Genomic DNA, 19,622 nt, shown 5'->3' on the forward strand with positions numbered 1-19,622 from the left:
TCTAAGCATATCTATTGATATTTTCTATTTGGGTAGTTGTGATGCATGATATAATTAAGTCTAATTTAGAAAGAAGCTGTGTTAGAGTGTGTTGATTGGGGCAGTAACTAAATTTACACCAGCTGAGAAGCTACTGCGAATCCAGATAGGCAGTAACAAAGCCTGAAGATGCTATAGAACCAAGAAGAGTTGGCTACCAACTGGATATGGGGAGCAAGGGAGAAATCAAATGTGATTTTTTAAAAGGACTTCTATGCCTTTAGGTGCAGTATGAATTAAGATGTCTAAAACATGTAGCCTATGTTTTAGCTGGAAGCTCCCAGCCAAGTTTTCTGGAGGCTGTTGGAAGTTAAGTCACTATACTACATCCTCTGCCAGATGATGATTCTGGATTCTATCCAACAGTTCACCCAGAGACTTCACATAGTCAGCAGCAGAGTAATGAGTGATAGGAAAGAAATTAGATTCCATTTAATAAGCTGAGAGACAAAGGTGAGAATTGGAGTCCCAATCTCAAATAATTATAGGACCAGGCGGGTAAGTGAGTAAAATGGGTCAAAATAAGCAAAAAAACAACCATGAGAGCATATTTATAACCGACAACTGACCCTTAGCTGTGTCTCCGTCAGGGAGACACTTAGGGGTGGTGGAGCAGAGAGCAAACCAGAGAGTACCTGCCCTAAGGGTAGAGCCGCCCAACAGGTGAAGTGTCACTCGGCTTCCTCCACATGCTGCCACTCAGGGATATGGACTCAAGGTTCTTGAAAGGGCCAACTTTAAAAGAGAAGCTGGAAATGCAGATTTTAATTTTAAATCTCATTTTTAAATGTTGCAACGAATATGTTTAAAAACAAAACAAACAGAACAATACAGCAAAACATTGTCAAGGACAAATAGCACACGTATGAAAGGGCAATTCAGCCTTCAGTTTGCAACATCTGGGTTGGAGGCTAAATTATAACCACCAACAGGGTTTGAGGAAAGCAAAGAGAATTTGGAAGAAAGATGTTGGAAGGGCTAGAAAATACCTCTGTATTAATTAATGAGTCCAGAGCACACAGCTGAGCACAATGCAGCTGGAGGCAACTGGGATTTAAGTGGAAGTTTCTCCCTCACAGTAAATAACAAATATTACCCATATTTCCTTGATTCTGGTCTTTACATCTCCAATGGTCTAAGATTTTCCGGTTCTACTGGGCATCCCATTTTGCACAAATTCAATGGAGACTCATCCTCTTGAATAGCAATCTAACGTAGTTGTCATTTGGATTTGTTTTGGTATTGACATTTCCTAAGAACATCAATAGATAAATAGATCAAAGCTGAGCAGCTGTGGTTAAATCTGGGGATGTAATGATGGGAACCTTGTCTCTCTTAAGACTGTCCCTGAGACTGATAGCTCCAGAATTCCCGTATTCATATCACAGTCCTTCCTCTTGAACTCAGAGTGTTTGTGGGCTTGTACTTCCTTGACAGCAGCCTTTGGCAAGGGTTTCTATTCTTTAGCAAGCTTCCTCCTCTTCTCTGATATTTTTTTCATTTTACATAGGTTCATGCATTGTTTTCCAAGCTGATTTTTATTATTTCTCTGTTAACAATTATCACTGTGGAAACTTAATGAGTTTGGGTTGAGTTTGGGTTTATGGATTTATTTTTCCTTTTTTTTTGGCCACACCATGCAGCATGCAGGATCTTAGTTCCCTGACCAGGGATCAAACATGCACCCCCTGCAGTGGAAGTGCGGAGTCTTAATCACTGGACCAGGGAAGTCCCTGAATTTATTTTTCTAAGAAGCCATGAGAGGACATTAAGTAGGAAGTGACATTCTGATTTTTGTTTTTAAAAGGATCATGTTGGGTGCTGTCAGTGATTGTAGAAGGGCAGGAGTGGAAGCAAGGACACCAAGTAAGAGATTATTGCAGGAGTCCAGGTGAAAGATGATGATGGCTTGGACTGAGTGGACGTAGTGGACACGGAGAGGAGTGGATGGATCCAAGGTATGTTTTGGAGAGAGTTGACGGGACTTGCTGATGGATTGGACTGGGGTGGTGGTGACAGAAATGGAGAAATCAAGAATAAGCCCTAGATTGTTGCTTAAGCAGCTGGGCAGGTATTCAGCCATGTTAGATTTGAGATGCCCATTTGAAATCCAAGTGGAGTGACTTTATAGGCAAATGGATACAAGAGTCTGGAGCTAGGGAAGGATTAATGCCAGGGTTGGAGATGCACAGTTATGAGCAATGGTTACATAAAGTTTTTAAGACCGTAAGCCTAAATGAGATGATCTAAAGAATACTGAAAGAGAAAGGGGCCCAGGGCAAAAATCTGGGGATTCCAGTATTTAAAAGCTGTGCTGAGAAACAGCCAGCTAGAGCTTGACCACAGCTGTCACAGAAAGCTCCCAATTTCCAACCATGACTTAGAAAGACCTACACAGTCGGGCCCTGCTTAACCTTCCAATTTTCTCTTCCTACCACCAACTGCACACCAGCTCTTCTTGCCGCTTTTTGTTTCTTCCTCAGGGGTTTACACCAGCTTTAAAATGCTCTCCCTACTCTCCTCCCTTCTCAAGAATGGATCTCCTCAGAGCCCTGCCTAAAAATGTCAAGTCCTAAATGTGGCCTTTCCTCATCACCTAATCTGAAGTAGTCATTCATTCCCTCTAGCCATTATCCCATTTTAATTATATAGAGAGAACGTGTCCCATCTTTTAACATTTGTCTTTTTGTCCATTTCTCACTACACTGAGAGCTCCATGAGAACTCGGACCTTGCCTGTCTTGCTCACTGCTGCTCCTGTAACACCTACAACAGCTCCTGACACATATAAGACTCTCAAATATGTGTGAATGAAAGAATGAATGGATTTAGTGTGGAGGAATTCTCTTTCTAGAAGTTCTACAAATTGTAGATATTACTGGGTCTTTATTTGCCCACACATCAAAGACAAGAAACTTAGCATCTCCTAAGATGGTACTGCATCCCATGAGGAAAACAAAAAAGTATTTTCTAACACAAACGTTAAATACAAATACATATTCATACTGCTTTGGACTGTTTTAAACATTGTGCCTTATAGGAAAGAAAAAAAATCTATGTAGGGAAAAACAGTGAAGAAAATCTTTGAAAATAAAAGCTTCTGAATAAAAGCAGACCCGTTTTAGACTCTGAGTGCACAAAACAAAAAAACACAGGATTTACATGGTGGTGTGGAAGTGGGTAGGTTGGTGGTTGCAACTTCTTTCCAGGACTGAACAAACCTTTGTTCTTTCAGTGTAGATGCTTAGTCAAAGGCTGTGGGTTTTCAGAGCTGGGAGAGATGCTTGGAGAATGCTGGATCCAGCTTTATGGAGGAGGTCAGAGAGGAGTGGCCACCTGCCTAACCTCTCAGGTTTGGGGGAACCAAGCCTGGACCAGAATGTATGTCTTCTGAGCAACTCCCAATCCAGAGTTCTCTCCACTGGGCCAGGCTCTCTCCCCAGCTCTGAACTTACTTATAGAAATGTATCAAAGTCTTTCCCTCTTTTTTCAGAATTGGTAATCAGGGCAATTAAATTCTTTACAGAAATACTCTCAAGAATCTAAATTGTTAGTCAGCACCCTAACTCTACCCTCTCCTCCACCTAGTCATTCCAACTAGCTCCTCTGTAGCCAGTCTTTTTCGTAGGCTTTTCCTCTCTCTGTCATAGCTCAGGGCCTGGTGCCGTACTTCTCCTACTCCAAAGTATCCCTAAGGCTCTCGTCTGATCTCATGGCTAACTACTCCCAAACTCATCTGCTGGCCTGACCATATCATTGAATTTAGACTTGTATATCCAATACCTACTTAACATTTCCACTTTGATGCTTAACGGGCATCTCAAACAATGTGTCAGACACTAAATTCTTGTCTCTATTCCACTATGTGTAATATGCCCCATCCCAGGTTTGCTCATCTCAGTAAATTGCAGCAAGAGCTAAAGCCAAAAGCCTAGGATTCAGAACCGACTTCTCTTTCCTTTCCTTCTTCCAATTCATCAACAGGTCCTGTTATTCCTTTTAGGTTTTGGAATTCAGGTTTATATAATTGGACTAGTCACAATCCTTGGTGTGTAACACCCCACCATCATGGTCTGTGCATGATTCTATTAATTCATTTGTTCATGCATTTACTTTAAATGACAAATGAACCCATCATCCAATCCAGGGACTAGAACATTAACAATGATTTACTCACATATTTGCTGCTCTCAGTTCTTTCTCCTTATCTCCCCCTCATCCAGAGGTAACCCTATCCTGAACTTTATTACCATCTTGTGTTTTTTATTAATAGTTTTGTCTCATATACACAGATGCCTAAACAATTGTTTTAGTTTTTGAACTTCATGAGAAAAGTATTATGCCATGTGTAGCCTTCTGAGTGTTTTACTTTTTCATTCAATTTATGTTGCTATGTTCCATGTGAGCACACAATACTTTACCCTCCTGTAGATGGACTTTGGGTTTTTCCCAGGACATTATTATATATGTATTCTGGGACACTTTGTCCAAGTATTTCTCGAGTATGTGCCTAAAAGTGGAATTGCTAGGCTATGGGCAACTAATGTTCAACTTTTCAAATGAATGGTTTTTCAGTAGTAGATACACATTAACATTCCCATTAGCAATATATGAGTAATCCTGTTGACTGAAATTCTCTTCAAAACTTGACTGTGTTGCATTTTTTAACTTTTGCTAGTTGGATAAATTTAAACATATCACTGAGGTCTTGACTTAGTTTATCTGATTATTAACAGAAATGAAAACCTCTTAATATGTGTTTGGCCCATATGTGCTTCCAATTCTGCGAAGGACCTGTTTCAGTCTTTCGGCCGTTTTTCTGTTGTTTTTTTTTCTTATGGATTTGTAGAATTTCTGTATATATTCTTAATATTAATCGATTATTGGTTATGAGTTTTGCAAATTTCTTCTTACAGTTTACAGTTTGGCTTTAATATGTCTAAATTAATAATTTATAACAAAGCACTATTTTCTTTTACATTTATTTATCTTTCATGGTCTCTTTTGCTTCCAGTTTAAGAAGTCCTTCTTAAAGCAGGATCACGAAGATATTCACCTAGGTTTTTGAAATATGTTTCACCTATAGTTTTAACTATATTTTCTACATCAAAATTTCTAAAGTTTCAGGACACTTAAAAAAGTTGTTTTTATGTATGGTGTGAAGAAGAGATCCAATTCTGTATATTCCTCTTTTTTTGTCAGCTCTGCTTAATAGTCCTATCATTGATCTACCATGCCTTCTCTGTCAATGTGAAATTTACACCTATGCATGGGTCTGCATTGGGGCTCTCTATTCTATTCCACTGGCCATTTTTCCTGTTTCTGCACTCACATCACACTCTTAAGTACTTCAGCCTTATAAGAAGTCCTTCTCACAGGACAAATTATCCCTCCTTTCTTTTTCTTCAAAAGTGCCTTGGTCATTCTTCATCCTTCACCGCGTCACATAAATTTCATTTTGTCAATTCAAGGAGAAATGTTGGGATTTAGTTTGGAGATGCACTGAATCTATGTATCAGCTTGGAGAGAATTAACATCTTTCATATTGTCTTTCTATCCATGAACACAGGATCAATCTAGTCCTCCTTACTGTCTTTTAGTGAAGTTATTTAACTTTCTGTACACAGGTCTGTGTACAGATTACACAGTAATCTAACCAAATCTAATCTTTGGTTAGATTACTTAGCACTTTAGAATTATGTTTGCAATTGTTTGGTCTTAAAAAGTCTATTTTCTAATTGTTTGAGGTCGGTGTATGTAAGTATAATTCACAATTATATACTGATCCCTTATTTAGCCACCTAATAATTTGATGGAAGATTTTTTAAATTTCCTATGTAGATAATCACATCATAAGCAAATAATGACAGTTTACTTTCTCCTTTCCAATATCTTTATCTTCCTCATGATGCTGCACTAACATTTATAGTACAATTCTGAATAAAAGTGAAGACAGTGGTCATCTTTATTCTGTTGTTCATTTCAAAGAGAATGTTTCTAATGTTTTCTCTCTTAGGGTGATGTTTATTATAGGATGCTTGAAGATACCCTTTACCAAGCTGAGAAGTACCCTTTCATCTACAGATTACTAAAAGTTATTAATTAATGAGTATTTTTATCAAATGTTTTTCTCCATCTATTGAGCAGATGGTTTTTCACTTTTATTCTGTAAATGCAGCAAATATTTATAAATTTTCTAATATACCATCTTTGTATTCCTGGAATAAACACCACTTGCTCAGTATATTACATTCAGTTTGCCTTTGCATATATATTCACGACAAAACGGGCCTATAATTTTCCTTTTTTGTATTGCCCCCATCTAGTTTTACTATCAGTTATATTGGTTTTTGATGTAGGAGACATTCTGTTCTCCAGAATATATCTAAGATTAGAATACCCATAAAGTTTGGTAAAACCACCTATGCCTAGAGTTTTCTTCACAGGATTTCTAACTACTTCCTTTCCTTTAATAGTAGTAGTACTGCTCAGGCTTCTGACTTCTTCTTAACCAAAATATAACACATTTTTTCTAGGAATTTTCCCTTTTGCCTAAATTTTGAAACTTATTGCCATGTTGTTCATAACATCCATTAGTATGTGCAGTGACATAGGCCTTTTCATTCCCAGTATGGGTTATTTGTGCATTTTCTCTTTCTCCAGGATAAACTTGCCAGAAATTTTTGTCTATTTTGTTCATCTTTTCAAAGACTCAATAGCTTTGATGATCTTCTACTGCATTCTTGTTTTCTGTTTCTGCTCTTATCTCCTTCATCTTGTTCTCCTATAACTTAATTGGACACTCAGCTCATTTTAAAAATATAAATAAGGATTTAAAGCTATAAACTTTTCCTTGAAGCACTTTCTCTGTATCCTTGTAAGTTCTGATATTCATTATTAGTCAGCTCTTAGTATTTTTAAATTTCTCCATTTTTATTATTTCTATTTTCTCATTAAGTCTTCTTGGTGCACTCAATTTTTAGTATTATGTAAAACCCAACTCTATGTCTAATAATATTTTTGTCCTTTCATGTTCTTTTCTGATAACAGTATAACCACTCTAGCTTTCTTTTGGTATTTTCCTGGCATCTTTTTTCCATTCTTTTATTCCAACATTTCCATGTCCTTATGCTTTGTTATCATATACTTTAATCCAACTTGACTATATTTTTACTTACTTTTTATTTCCGTATCATATTCTTTCTCTACTTGGTCTCTTCACTTTTAACTGATTATCTCCATTTTTCATCTAACAAGAACTTTAATATATCCCCATGCTCTCTGGTCTTCTCCCATTCCCATTGTGTTGATATTGTAAAGAATTTTAGTTCTAGATTGTTATGGATCTACCTGAAGTTTTAAAATTTTCTTTAGCCTTACTTTTTTATTCTTTTAAAGTTATCAACAAACTTTCTCTACGTATCTGATCACTTTTCTTCCCAAATCTCAAAGCATCTCCTGGATTTGTTTCTCTTTTAGTTTTAGTATTTTCTCCAAAAGTGTTTTCTTTTTTTTTAAAATTTATTTATTTATTGGCCATGCCATGCGGCATGCAGGATCCTAGTTCCCTGACCAGGGATCGAACCTGTGCCCCCTGCATTGGGAGCATGGAGTCTTAACCACTGGACTACCAGGGAAGCTCCCCCAATTTTTTTTTTTTCCAGCTGCGTTGGGTCTTTGTTGCTGTGCACAGGCTTTCTCTAGTTGCAGTGAGTGGGGACTACTCTTCGTTGCGGTGCACTGGCTTCTCATTGCAGTGGCTTCTCTTGTGGAGCACAGGCTCTAGGTGCATGGGCTTCAGTAGTTGCATCACACAGGCTCAGTAGTTGCGGCATGCGGGCTCTAGGGCATGCAGGCTTCAGTAGTTGTGGCACGTGGGCTCAGGAGTTGTGGCTCGCAGATTCTAGAGCACAGGCTCGGTAGTTGTGGTACACAGTCTAAGCTGCTCCGTGGCATGTGGGATCTTCCCAGACCAGGGCTCGAACCCCAGTCCCCTGTAATGGCAGGCAGATTCTTCACCAGTGTGCCAGCAGGGAAGTCCCCCCAAAGTGTTTTTAATTTGCATCTTTGTGTGGAAAATCTTCTGAAGCTTTGAAAGTCTGAGCACATGTTTATTATGCCCTCACATGAACTATCAAGACATAAAATTCTAGTTTCAAATTTCTTTTCATGTTCAATTTCATATTCTTGAGCTGGGCATGGTAATGATGGTTTCTACCATACCATTCTCAAATATCCTTTTGTCTGTGCGCTTCCATCCATCCTGGTGACTGAGTCTTCTATATGTAAGGTTGACCAAACCTTTGAGACAGGATTGAAAGTAATACCACCTTCAGAACACCAGTTCTCTCACACACATCTGCTGTGAATATAAACTGGTTCAACTTTTCTAGATGGCAATTTGGCAATGCAGATCAAATATTTTAAAACACACATGTACCTTGCTTGACCCAACAATTTTACTTCTAGGCATCTACATGAAGGAAATAAGCCAACAATGTTCCAAGAAGTATACAAAAGGATCCTCATCACAGCATTATGACATGAAAAAGAAATTTAAAACAAACTAATCTCCAAATACAATTAGTTAACATCCTATCATCAAAACCTTACATTGATCCAGATTTGTAGAATTTTTAAGCAAAAAAAAAAGAAAGTCTACTTTTTGTTTCAGAAATGTACACACATAGGTAGAAAATATCTGAAAGTCTATTCTTCAAAAATATTGAGTAGCTTTCTCTAGATGGAGGGACTAAAGTGGTTTCTCATTTCTTCTTTTTGCTTTTCCACACCATTTGTTTTACAATTTGAAACTGACAGATCGAGTGGCTCTGTGATCAGTGTATCCTTTGCAAGTATCACTCTTTCAACCCACACCCTTTCCAACTCCCCTGAGCACACATCAAACTCCTAATTTATCTTTATACCCTTTCAATGATTACTACAGTGCTCAATGTATGTAAAGTATAAATACACTACATCAAGATGTTCAAGAATGCATCTCTAGAATAAAATGTGATTGTCCTCTATTAATCACCATAATAAAGGGATTCTTAAAGTTACAGAGAACAGAATGAATAGAAGTAACTTTCTTTTCAGAAGAAATCTTTCTTTAAATAAAATGTTTTTTTCAATCCTAACATATAAAACAGACAAAAATAGAGTCATTGTAGGTGGGGGGGAAGGAAGCTGATCCTGTTCACTTACCCTTCTTGTCTTTTGCAGGCTGCTATGAAGTTTGAAAACTACAATTCAATATATTCAGCTGACCCTATATATCATGTCAGAGCTAGAAGAGAAAGCAAAAATACACTCAATCTAATATTTATTTATTTAGCTTTTTTTTTGCAACTATAAATTACAATCACTAGTACACCTGTAATTCTTTATAGTGTGTTCAACTAAATAAGCAAACACAGCATAGGTCAGTTTAAAAGAAATCATAGTACTTTTCAGTGTAATTTGCAAAAGAGGGAAAAAGTCTTGGACCCACTCCTTGAAAGGAAATAAATATCAAGTAACCATAAAAATATTCAGTCATTTTCCAGGTCTTCAGGGAGGTTCATGCATGGTCCCAGGCAGAGCATCACAGTTCCTCTTTGAAATATCCCAGCTTTGCCAATGACATCTCTTTTCTCAACTGCATAACTTCCCAAAACATTTGATCAACTATACAAACAGAAAAGAGAAACACATAAATCATAAACTATTATCTTAATTATTTTTAATCTGTTTCACTGAAAATTTAAGATTAGCTGAAATGCCAGTTGGGCATCTCCTAATGATGTACCTAATGCTTAGACATGCTATCACTGCTTCACACTAACTTCTCCATGTACTTGTGAGCATCCCAGTTTTATGAATAAATAAGCAGTATTTACCAATTTTGCTACAACGATTTGTTAGATACATCAATGACTGACTACCATTTTAGCCCAAAAGAAGGTAGGCATCTCAATGTCCTGAGTAACTGGCAATGCTGCTGCCTTCTTGAGTAACTACACTCAATGCTCAATTACACAAGAGTTGTTATCTAACTTATGCATCTTCTTGCTATAGTTTGCTGTATCTTGGCCATTTTTCCCTTTTCATTAAAACCAACAGAGTAAACAGGAAAAAAAAGGAAAACAAGAGACAGTCCAGAGAACTTAGTAACATTCTTTGTGAGTAATAATAGGGAAAGATTCTGTGTACGGCTCAATTAGAAATAAAAATAAATGCAGAGGATGAACTGTAAATTTCAATTATCTGTGCTTCTGAAAGTCCCTCTATAAGTGGGAAGAAATTTGCTCTATGTTTTAGATAATAAAAGGTCTCTCTCTGACATATGATCAGATTAGATTGATTTAGATCAGTGGTTCTCAACCTGGGAGAATGTGTCCCCAGGTGTGCATTTGGCAATGTCTGGATATATTTTTCATTACTAGCATCTAGTGAGTAAAGCCCAGGGATGCTATTAAACATCCTACAATGCACAAGACAGCCTCCCACAACAAAGAATTATCCAGTTTAAAATAATAATAGTACCAAGGCTGAGAAACCCTGCTTTATATTTAACTGCCTTAAATCCTTTTTAGCACAAGGCACAGATAATAAACAGATTGTAAAATTAACAATAATTTACTACAAACCCACTCAGTATACAATGTGTAACAAATGCTGTGAAGTGAAAGGGTAAGAGGAACCAGACAAGATATCACTTTTATCACCATCACCACAACCACTCATGATCCCTTCTTCCTGTTTTCACAAAGTAGAGTACCTTTCATTCTTCCCTACAAAAACTTCTTTTTTCTTTTCTTTTTTTTTATTCAAACAGAAAGTCACAAAAATTATAATCATCCTCATCAGTTCACTCAGTCCCATGTAATTTTTTTTTCCATCTTGACCTTTTGTTAGCACTTTGATGAATTCATCAGTTTTCCATTAGAGTTCTGAAAATGCTCATTCATTCAGTTCAGCAGTATAGTCAGTTACCAGAAACCTGTACTTGTCAGAGTCTTTTCCATGAATTCATTGAAGATGAAACCCTTTTATAGGAACATTTTTGCAAAAGCATCAGAGTACACCCAGAACTGTCTGTAAATGACAAAACACTTAAAAATGACCATGGTTAAAGATCTGATGAAAGTTCATAATAATGCAATTGACAAGGAAATTTAGTTGTTTCTGAGACATACATTTTAAAGTAATAACTAGAATTATGACTTATAACATTATAGCAGCACATATAAGATTTTTAGAAATTTCATGTAATGTCTGAAACATTTATATTAACATATTTCCATACAAATAACCCAAAGAAAGTTTAGTATTAGTTGTTTTTTTATACTGCAGGTTCTTATTAGTCATCAATATAATACACATCAGTATATACATGTCAATCCCAATCGCCCAATTCAGCACACCACCATCCCCACCCCACCGCGGTTTTCCCCCCTTGGTGTCCATACATTTGTTCTCTACATCTGTGTCTCAACTTATGCCCTGCAAACCAGTTCATCTGTACCATTCTTCTAGGTTCCACATCCATGTGTTAATATACGATATTTGTTTTTCTCTTTCTGACTTACTTCACTCTGTATGACAGTCTCTAGATCCATCCATGTCTCAACAAATGACTCAATTTTGTTCCTTTTTATGGCTGAGTAATATTCCATTATATATACGTACAACATCTTCTTTAACCATTCGTCTGTCGATGGGCATTTAGGTTGCTTCCATGACTTGGCTATTGTAAATAGTGCTGCAATGAACATTGGGGTGCATGTGTCTTTTTGAATTATGGTTTCCTCTAGGTATATGCCCAATAGTGGGATTGTTGGATCATATGGTAATTCTATTTTTAGTTTTTTAAGGAACCTCCATACTGTTCTCCATAGTGGCTGTACCAATTTACATTCCTACCAACAGTGCAAGAGGGTTCCCTTTTCTCCACACCCTCTCCAGCATCCGTTGTTTGTAGATTTTCTGATGATGCCCATTCTAAGTGGTGTGAGGTGATACCTCATTGTAGTTTTGATTTGCATTTCTCTAATGATTAATGATGTTGAGCATTCTTTCATGTGTTTGTTGGCAATCTGTATATCTTCTTTGGAGAAATGTCTATTTAGGTCTTCTACCCGTTTTTGGATTGGGTTGTTTGTTTCTTTAATATTGGGCTGCATGAGCTGTTTAAATATTTTGGAGATTAATCCTTTGTCTGTTGATTCGTTTGCAAATATTTTCTCCCATTCTGAGGGTTGTCTTTTCGTCTTGTTTATGGTTTCCTTTGCTGTGCAAAAGCTTTGAAGTTTCATTAGGTCCCATTTGTTTATTTTTGTTTTTATTTCCATTACTCTAGGAGGTGGATCATAAAAGATCCTGCTGTGGTTTATGTCGTAGAGTGTTCTTCCTATGTTTCCCTCTAAGAGTTTTATCGTGTCCAGTCTTACATTTAGGTCTCGAATCCATTTTGAGTTTATTTTTGTGTATGGTGTTAGGGAGTGCTCTAATTTCATTCTTTTACATAAAACTTTTTTTAACAAGGAGAAAAAATATGCTTGACAACTTAGCACAAATCATCTGTTCTTCAGCTTAAATCATATTATCTACCAATAGGTATTAAAAAAGATTTAAATTTTATTAAAGTCATAAAAAGTACTGTATAGTTTAAAGACTGCTTTTATGCTCTGTGGCCTTTTGAAATTCAACGTTAATTAGAGACAGGTTTCATCCCTTTTCTTTTATGCATTAAAACCTAATTATATGGGATTATAAATAAATGACTATTTTCAACGTACTAGAGCTTGAAAACGCTAAACTAAGTTTTTATCAACACGAATGATTTTTCCAAAGAATTAAGATTCACTGGTTTACATGACAGAAAGATAGTAGACATCTACTAGTTTTTAAGTATAAGAAAATTTTCAATGTTTAGAAAAATAAAAACAGGAAAATTTCCCACAACTTCAAATACAAAATTGGCATGGACTTGTCCCTAGCCTAGTATCTGCTATTTCTGTTTTAAAACAATGATACATATTTAAAGAAAAAACACAAAACAAAACACTGCTTTTGAGCTGTCAGGCCATATTAGTTTCTATGCCTGGTATTTAAGACATTCGGCTATAAAACCATAAGTAATCATGAAAGACTACATTAAAAATGCCATGAAAGACCACATTAAAAAATATCCAGCAGAGTCCTGGGCTGACTATCCTGGATATATCATCTGCATGTCTCAGCTGATTTAGAACACAGTCATCTTTATTCCACTCAGAATTATGCTCAGGACTGCTTTATTAACTTACACATGAAAGTAGAAAATACAGAAAAAAATTTATTGTTAGTGCCTTGTGGGTTCCAGTAATTAAAATAAATCTGGGGAATTCCCTGGTGGTCCAGTGGTTAGGACTCTGCACTTCCACTGCAGGGGACATGGGTTTGATCCCTGGTCAGGGAACTAAGATCCCACATGCCACGTGGCATGGCCAAAAATAAAAAATCTATTAAAAAATAAATAAAATAAAATAAAATAAATCTGACCATGTCTAGAGCTTGTTCATTTTTATTTCTTAAGGAGTAAATTCAATGGGCTTTATGCTCCTCTCACACTTACCATCTGGTTTATCATATACCCCTTAAAAGTTAAAACTGATCCTGCTTAAAATTAGAGTAAAATGAGGCAAATATAAGGATTAAATACAACATGTTTAAAAGATGCATTTGTTCCCAAATTCTTCACACATTTTATTAGACCTACAAAAGAGATTCAATATAAATGTACCAATGATAAAGCTGACTTGCGCTTACTATTATGTTCCATACTTTTTACTGAATTTCACGCAAATATTTTATAATGAATTAAGAACACTCACCATCCTGCTGTTTCACAAGTCCCTGTTGAATATATCGAATATACGTGAAAAAGTTACATACAGAAGTGATCTATGCCAAAAAGAAAAAAAAATGTTAAACAGTCAAATATCTCACATCAAAGCAAACTTTATTAAAACTTGTGGTTAATGAGGAGCAACTAAGCCCGTGCGCCACAACTACTGAGCCTGCGCTCTAGAGCCCTTGAGCCACAACTACTGAGCCCACGAGCAACAACTACTGCAGCCTGCGTGCCCAGAGCCCATGCTCTGCAACAAGAGAAGCCACCACAACTAGAAGCCCGCGCAGCACAACGAAGAGTAGCCCCCACTCGCCGCAACTAGAGAAAGCCCAGCAACAAAGACCCAATGCAGCCAAAAATAAATTAATTAATTAAACAAAGAAATTTGTGGTTAAATTACTTACCCTGTATCTGCAAAAAGGAGAAATATAATAATAATTGCTTGAGTCCCCTAATTTAATTCTGTGTTTACAGGACTTACTCTGACCTGTGAGAGCACATTTTCTGTAAAACAAGGATAAATTTTAGTTTTTTAAATTAAAAGCATTTTGCCCCTACCTTCTGGACAAGTTGTATATTCATTAAGACAACTAGTATCTGAGAACCGACCATGTACCAGGCACTTTGTGATGCTGGGCTATAATGATGAAAAAGACAAAAGCCCTGCCCTTTGGGGCTTACATTCTAGTATAAGCTTACAGGCATAGCTTTAACCATGGTTCTAGAAATAGAAGCTAAATGTGTTCATATATGTCCTGGGGCAAATTTACAAATGAGTAATCAGCTGCAGGGCAGCTCTCAGCTTTCCATTGTGACTTCAACTTCTCTCTCAGTTGAAAAAAACTTAAAAGTGACTGCTTAGGTCTCAAAACATGTTATTGACAGCTTTGCAGGAGAAGAGCTTCCAGATGGGATACTTTTTGGTGTGTTGGGTTGGTATATATGCATTTAACGTGGCACCTAGGCCTAAGAAGTACAAAGGAATAAGCTACCATACAAATACACTGTATCTTAACAATTACACAAAGGGTACACTACTTTTAGACATACCAACCTTTCTCTTTGCATACTACAACATGTAAAATTTGGTATGAGGGCTTTCTGGCTGCGATTAGGCTGAAAGCCTCTTTTTTTTTTTTTTTTTTTTTGCCACACCACTTGGCATGTGGAATCTCAGTTCCCTGACCAGGGACTGAACCTGCACTCCCTGCACTGGAAGTGCAGGGTCTTAACCACTGGACTGCCAGGGAAGTCCCCCTGAAAGCCTCTTGAGAACAGTAAATGTATTTTATTCATCTTTAAATGCCTGGCACCAAGCATGGCCTGGCACACAGCAGACATTCAATGACTGTTGGTTAACTGGCAGGCCACCCGTCACTCCACTGCTCAACAGGATCAGGCTGGACTCACAGCAGCCCAGGTGTCAACCTCCTAAATTAGAAGCTTGACTGAAGATGGCTATCATTCCTTGTCAATGCAAAATTAGTGTAGCTCTAAGTAAAATAAAGTGGCCAATAGCATTTTATACAACATTATAAATTATATAATAAAGAAAAATATATTAAATGAACGTTAATTTTCAGCTATACTTACCAGAAATATGATACAAATGTGCCTCCATATTAAGCAAACACACGGAGAATGTGCATTTAAAAGGGTAATTCTGGAAGTGGCCATTCAAATCACAAAAGAATTCTTACCTTTTCAAAGAGATTTAGCCTCATTGCTCCTTTATTAGAAAATTCCTTTAATGATCTATAACAATATTTAAAAGCACTAACTACTAGCTTGGGGAGGATAGACAATCAAGAAATTTAAGGCACAAGTGGTAAAAGTCTTTGGAACTATACTATTTTAAGCACAATTTACACAAGAGAAAAAAGTAACCATCAAACTGATAAAAATCACCTTTTGGAAGCAGACATACCTGTTTGTCTACTATTTTTCTAATTTTGAAAGGACTCAGGTAAAGTGGTTTTAAGTATCAACTTTTAAAATAATAAAAAAGTGTTTAAGTTATCTCATTTCTAAAGCCAGTATATTTTTATTTGAGCCAGGATTCAACACTAAGTCTTCTGACCTCTAATTCCAATGTTTTTTTTAACATGCCACACTACCTCAGTATCCCTTAACAGCTCTAGTCCCAAGATTTCAAATCCTTGCTTGCCATTTTCACTTAGGGATGTCAACGTGTCTAAATCTAGACCTATCATCTTGTTTCCAAAACCAGAGCCCTTCCTATTGATTTCCAAAAGCTCACAGTATCCCTCTAATCAGTCACCTCTAATTCCTTTTTTTCACATCTTCCCTCTCCATACACTCACCATCCTCTGAACACACTGTTTTCTTGTTCCTTTATTCAGTCATATGTACTGTTCCTTATCTCCCCAATTCCACCCATGCTTCAAAAGCCCAGATCAAATCAAATCCCAAGAACAGTCCCTGATCACCACCAGTAGAATGATCTTGCCTTCCACAAAATTCCCCGAGCACTGTGCCATTCGTTTAGTGTTTATCTTGATAACCTCATCCACAAGAGCCATACTTCACGCTTCATAAAAGAGGACAACGTCTTCTTTAGTATTCTCCACACAATATGCACCACAAACACCTTGGTTTCTGGCCCCATTCCCACAAGAACAACAATATTCTTAACGATGTAAATTATTCTCTAAACCTAATCTGTATAATTATTTTACTAAAATACTGTAAAAATCTAACTGAGACTCTGATTTGTTATCATTTGATATTTTCACATGTTTAATGTGTGATATATAATGCAAGTATAAATTTAAAATCCTACAGTAAAAACTGCTATATTTAAAATAAGGTATAACATAGAAACTAAAAGTACAAAAAGTATTAATGACCAGGATAAAAATACCCAGGTGTTTGTTGAAGGATAGAATTTAGGAATGCAAATCTCTTCCCCAAAATTCAGAGGCCACCATACTACAGGTGTGGCATGGGGGAGTGTCAAACAGGACATAACTCTAGGTAGACGTGTGGCTCACAGAGCAAATACAGGATTAAGTTACCCAAATACCAACACTGTGTGACGCTGCTGAGAATGTGACGTGCGTAACAGGAAACAAGAACTACACAACTCCTACGACTGGCTTTAACAGACCTAGTAGTTAATCTCAACCAGCTATTTCCTCCTCTGCCTTCAAAATGGCCTGATGGGATTCAATTATTGCCTGCTGTGAGCTCTCTCGGGCTCTTCGGTCCCCTATACCGATTAGTTCTTCACCACCAACTAAGCAGCTTCCTCAAAATCTTTTGAAGTCACTTTTTAAACAGCTGTGGCAAACGTTTTATGTACTGTTGGTTTCAGTCTTTCCTCCTCCCAGGACCAGTTGGAAGACAGCTTGCCCTGCTACGAAGTGTGGGAGTCACCCCTGAAGGTATAAAACTGCCAAATATCTCTCACATATGGGAGACAGAGCTGTTTACTTACCAAAGTGAGAAAGTTTTATAGCGAGAGTAGTAAAGGATAGGACTAACCAAGCCTTCTGGTACCCTGTTTTCATGCTTGGTAAGACTTGGTCTAATTCACTGTCTTCTCAAACTATTTTGATGGCAAGCCTCAAAAAGAAATAATTTACACAAAAGCCCAGAACACACAGCTGTACATATAAGTATAACAAACAAAAATTCTGCTTATGACCCACTAAAGAGATTTCATAATCAACTAATGGATTATACCATGCGGTTTTTAAAGAAGTTTCTAACACCTGATCTACCTGGATCCCACATATACGTTTGTAATTAAAAGGGCTCTCCACTGATGCTGAATTTGAAATCCCCACACTGCCCAGGGATTGGTCTTTGGGCTGCACAGACTTTAAATAGAAAACTGACAAGAGATTTAACATTTAAAACCAGAAAATATTAAATAACTACAACACATAAAATTTTAAAAGCTCAGTATCTTCCCTAAGACATGGTTTTGAAAACATACTTTGGTCCTCCACATTCAACTGCAGACGCTTTCACAAATCGAATAGGTTGTAGTCCCACTGGTTCAATGCTTAGAGTATTGTTTTCCACAGCCTCCAGAACAGCCGAAGCCAACTTCAAAAAAAACAAAGAAGTATTAGATGCTATGCTGGCAGGAAAATATAAAAATTCTATTCTATAATAAACTGGTTTTTAAAAATTATTTCTCCCAAGGTCCACTAGATTTGCCTTAGCTAATGAAAAACAAGGAACCCACATAATCTCGGTTTGCATTCTTTTATAATTCAAACATTGTTATGAAAGGCAATTCAGTTATAGCTAAATAACTTTTCTTATTATCTAGAAGGAGATTAAAGACATTAATTCCACGCCACCCCTTACCCACAATTAACATCCACTGGTTACGTCACTTCAAAATGAACATCCCAAGGCTTTATTTTGCTAACTTTATGCATTATTTTTTCCTATTGGTCATTCACAACACAGCAATATGTGCTCATTATAGCTATATATTTACTGATCATGTATTTATGTGCACAAGAGTCTACAAAAGTATTAACTGAGTTATCAAATATTAAATGCCCAGATGGAGACGGTAGTAACTGATAAACAATTGATGAAATAGACAAATTTCATTCTGGCAAGATTACTCATACTCAACAACAGCCCCAGAGCCACAATGACTGACATATCTACATATCAAAAGCATTTTCCTGTTCATCTTAACTTTTCCTTACAAGCAGTGTTATATAATTAAATCCTCTAAAGACTTAACAAAAGACTCTTAGGATTAACTTTCTTAAACACTGATTAACAGGATATTTGTAGACAAACTTTCCACATGTAAGAACAAATTAAAATTATGACCTTACATTTGTATACTGCCGTGTAGTATTTTTTAAAAAATTTTTCTATCTACTTAATTCACTTCATTTTTTCTTAACAATCCTGTGACACAGGCAAGGAAGGCATTTTTTTCCCGTTTTAAAGATGAAGAAACTAAATAGGACTTCTTTTTAATCACATACAGATAAACCCAACAAACACTTTAGAGTGTACATAACTTCCCTTGCACTGAACCTTGGACTAAAAATTAAGTCCTACCCCCTTACATATTTAATACTTCACTCCAATGCAACACACTGCAGCATAAGTGATCCTCTGCTCAAATAAGGAAAGGGGTTCAGTAAGTGAATGCCAAGAAATTATTACGATCCTAATATGGAATGGAGAAAATGGTAAAATATGACACTTTATAACTTATTTATGTAAGAGATATTAAAATATGTAACATGACTTAGTAAAAGGTATAGGAACAACTCTAATGCATTTCTGTTAAAATGTGTTTTTAATTACCTCACTTTTTGAGAAGGTTAAACATGGAAAAATATCTTCCTGATAGATTTTGTCTAAGAAAGGACATGTTCTGTCCATTATGGGCTCATCCTTCCAAGATCTGAATTCATTATACAGGGATAAGTCAGCCTGACAAAAGAAAACACAAAATCACTTTTTAAAAAGTACAAACATAAAATAACTTTATAAAACTGAAACCTAATTTAAATATTACTGAAAAAGAAATACTCTTTATTTAAAATAATAATTGAACCATTCTTGATTAGTTATAATACACAGTAGTAATTTTTCTTTTTTTTTAACTGAAGTATAGTTGATTTACAATATTGTGTTAATTTCAGGTATATAGCAAAGTGATTCAGTTATACATATATTTTTCAGATTCT

The 19,622-nt window shown here is 36.4% G+C and overlaps 1 protein-coding gene across 8 annotated transcripts in view; it reads right to left on the bottom strand.

Annotated features, from left to right (window-relative positions):
* Nucleotides 1–9,342: 9,342 nt before the first annotated feature.
* RAB3IP (RAB3A interacting protein) overlaps nucleotides 9,343–19,622 on the bottom strand; it is a 168,523-nt gene continuing 158,243 nt past the window's right edge. For all 8 annotated transcript variants that reach the window (XM_079938294.1, XM_079938296.1, XM_079938299.1 and 5 more), the window contains 5 exons: nucleotides 19,237–19,365; nucleotides 17,882–17,994; nucleotides 14,322–14,421; nucleotides 13,898–13,967; nucleotides 9,343–9,707 (listed from right to left, as the gene is read on the bottom strand). In XM_079938294.1, coding sequence (XP_079794420.1) covers nucleotides 9,625–9,707; nucleotides 13,898–13,967; nucleotides 14,322–14,421; nucleotides 17,882–17,994; nucleotides 19,237–19,365 — 495 coding nt within the window. In that variant the 3' untranslated portion in view covers nucleotides 9,343–9,624. The remainder of the gene's footprint in view (nucleotides 9,708–13,897; nucleotides 13,968–14,321; nucleotides 14,422–17,881; nucleotides 17,995–19,236; nucleotides 19,366–19,622) is intronic.

This window comes from Stenella coeruleoalba, assembly GCF_951394435.1.
Source record: "Stenella coeruleoalba genome assembly, chromosome: 11".
Lineage (NCBI taxonomy): Eukaryota > Metazoa > Chordata > Mammalia > Artiodactyla > Delphinidae > Stenella > Stenella coeruleoalba.